General features: G+C 61.1%; 1 protein-coding gene across 1 annotated transcript in view; it reads right to left on the bottom strand.

Annotated features, from left to right (window-relative positions):
- The window catches only part of CUL4A (cullin 4A), a gene marked incomplete at its 5' end in the record, with an annotated part of 31,429 nt that overhangs the window by 2,158 nt on the left and 26,193 nt on the right, over nt 1–3,078 (bottom strand). The window contains 1 exon segment of the mRNA XM_014592049.2: nt 1,708–1,860. Within this exon segment, the coding sequence (XP_014447535.1) occupies nt 1,708–1,860 (153 nt within the window).

Raw genomic sequence — 3,078 nt, 5'->3', positions numbered from 1 at the left:
GGCTGCCCGCTCAGTGATGGGCTGTGCCTGCTCCCAGTGGAGGACGAGGTTCTTGGCCCCCTGTCCGAGCACTCTTGGGCCTTGCGTCCCCTGGTCTGTACCTGCACACAGGGTGGCGGTGGCACTGGCCTGGCTGGTGGGGAGGGCAGGCCACATAATGCTGCAGCTGCACCTGAGGCCCAGAGGGGGTGGAGTGGGCCCCCGCTGGGTACACTGGACCCCTACCAGGCCCACGGGCTCCTAGCTGCACACCCTCAGGGAGAGGGCGTGACCCGCGCCCTCCCCAGGTGCTTGCACCGCTGGGCTGGCTCAGGCACCGCGGCAATCGGGCGGCACAGTGCGGTGTTCCAGCAGGGCAGCTACACATGGTGCGTTGGAGCTTGGACGGGAGCCGACCTCGGGCTGGAGCGCTGAGGGGACTAGTGTCAGGGGATGACAGACTCCATGCTTCCGGCCACCGTGGGTGCATAAACTCTGATCGTGTGAGTGCGTGCTTCTCAGGGAACACAGTGCCAACGCCGCCCACCTGCTTCCCCGCTTGCAAACAGGAGGTTACTGGGAGAGTGTTGTCTGATGGTCTGTGTTTTCCAATCCCTGGGGTCTCTGGCAACACTTCTTTTTGTACCCGAAGTCAACACACCCCGGGATCAACCCTTACTGTTCTATTTTTTTTTTTTTGGAGAGGTTTTTGCCATAGGGTGTGTGCGCTCGCCAGACAGAGAGAGAGACAGAGAGACAGAAAGCGAGAAATCACCCCCCAGGGGCGATGGCTACGCCGCAAGCCCCTCTCCTCCATTCTCCTCTGGGATCTTGGGCACATGCGCCCGGCGTGAGTTTTAAGCCATCGGGTCTGGGACGTGAACTGCAGTCGCCTACGTGGGAGTCAGCGACAGAGCCATCACGCCAACTGCTGGTCCCGACCCTTACTATTCTTTCCAAACAATCACTGCATCCTTCCTCCTAGACCCCAGTGAGCATGGAGGCCTGGAGCCCGAGGTCTGTGTGTGGCCTCACCCGCTCCACTCAGACCCGTGTCCCGAGTAGTGAATCCGTTACTCCATGGCTATTCAGGCGACTCTGGCGGACCTCACAGCCGAGGGGCTGAGGGCCGAGGGCCGAGGCAGGCTTCCGTAAGCAACAGCAACTATGAAAGATTACTGGAGCAAAGATGCCACCTGGCTTCTAAGTAACGCCCCAGCTTTCAAAGGCTGGGGGCGTTGTATCCGAACCACTCAGGACCAGACCGGGGTCTCTCCAGTCTAGAACATTTGCAGCTACACCATGAGATGCTGGGATGCTGCTGCGTGAGCCCCAGGGCACGGTGTCCGCGGCAGGGCGCTGGTGTCTGCGCCGCAGCCGTCCAACAGACCCGCCGCGCAAGGTCAGGTGTGGCTGCGCTGGTACTCAGAGAGCTTTGCGACTCGGATCATTTCGGATTTTGGATGTGAGGTTAGGAGTGTTCACCCGGTACTAACATTTACTTACTGCTCCAGCTGTGGGGAGTCTGTCCCAGTTTCCATGCGGGGTCCTCCTTGCCCTCTGGGGAAGATGGATCCCCACAGCAGAGGGCCAGGTCTGTCATTTCCACCGCGGCGAGGAGGGACTCGGGAGGAAAGGCCTCAGCAGCGTGCGCAGTGCATGTGAACGGGCACAGGCAGGCGGCCTCGGACCCGCCCAGCGCAAGCAGGCGCGGCGGGCAGCACTCACCTTCACGGGGAACTTGAGCTGGTTGTACAGCTCCGACACCAGCAGGCTGTGCCCCAGCGTCTTCCTCATCTTCATTATGCGGACAATGGCGGCATCGATCTGGTACTGGCGGTCCTGGAACACGCGCTCGGTGGTGCTCGCCTGCTCCTCCACCTGCGGGGCAGACGGCATGAGTGCCAGGAAGGGCCAGCCCCGAGCCTTGCTCTGCTGCGCCTCCCCGCCCGAGCAGAAGCTGGCTGCCCAGGGCAGCGGAATGCGTCGCCCACCTAGAAGAGCCGCGAAGTTACACTTTCCTCAGGAAACCTGCGGGGACGGCCGCCTGCGGTGAGCCATCCAGGCCGACTCCAGGAAGGTCAGGGCCTGTCCCTCACAGCGCGTGACACTGAGGGTCGCGCACACGGTGCTGGTCAACATGGGAATGGCACTGGGCCGCGAGGGCCCGGGCTGGGGCACTTTCTTTTTGAAGTGAGCCGTGACTTACCATCAACAGACGGCCCCACAAAACCCCGTGGTCAGGTCACCCCTTCCCATGTTCTCGTTCCTCTCACGCATCAAGGGGGGCCCTGCACAGGGTCTGGCTGTGCTGTACCCCTCCCCAGCGAGCAGTCCGGGGCACATGCTCCACGTCTTCCAGGCCAACTAGGCTGGGAGTTCAAACTACAGTCAGCGTGTGGGACCTGGCCTCTCTGGAGCAGCGCATTCCCGCCCACTCCATGGAACCAGCCCAGAGGGTTGTTCTCTTTTTGAGATTTTTGCTACAGGGCACGTGCACTGGCCAGAGAGACAGCGTGCGATAGAAAGCGAGCCATCACCCTCCTCTCGGGTTACATGGACACACATGTGCCTGCTAAGTTTAAAGCGGCTGGGTCCCGGCCCAACTGCGGCTACGTGGGAGTCCAGTACCCTCACCTGTGCTACCTCTGGCCCCGCCCGCCATCCCCCAAGAACTGTACCTTGGGAGTGCAGTCGTTGATAACAGCCCGAGGGCCTACTGGAAAACCTGGCTTTACTCAGGCTGGCTGGGAAACCCAGAAAACCAAGTGAAAAGCCATTTAAGCCAAGGAGTTTCACAAACTGGCTGGAAGTTAGAGAAACACCCCACTGCGGCAGCGTAACGGGGCTGCTAGCCAGCACCAGCCGGGTCGTACCTGGCCCTGGGAGTGCAGTCGTTGATAACAGCCCGAGGGCCTACTGGAAAACCTGGCTTTACTCAGGCTGGCTGGGAAACCCAGAAAACCAAGTGAAAAGCCATTTAAGCCAAGGAGTTTCACAAACTGGCTGGAAGTTAGAGAAACACCCCACTGCGGCAGCGTAACGGGGCTGCTAGCCAGCACCAGCCGGGTCGTACCTGGCCCAAGTGCCTCGGCGGGC

The sequence above is a fragment of the Tupaia chinensis genome, unplaced genomic scaffold (genome assembly GCF_000334495.1).
Source record: "Tupaia chinensis unplaced genomic scaffold, TupChi_1.0 Scaffold000644_1, whole genome shotgun sequence".
Classification (NCBI taxonomy): Eukaryota; Metazoa; Chordata; class Mammalia; order Scandentia; family Tupaiidae; genus Tupaia; species Tupaia belangeri.
This window is presented reverse-complemented; position numbering and strand designations above follow the sequence as displayed.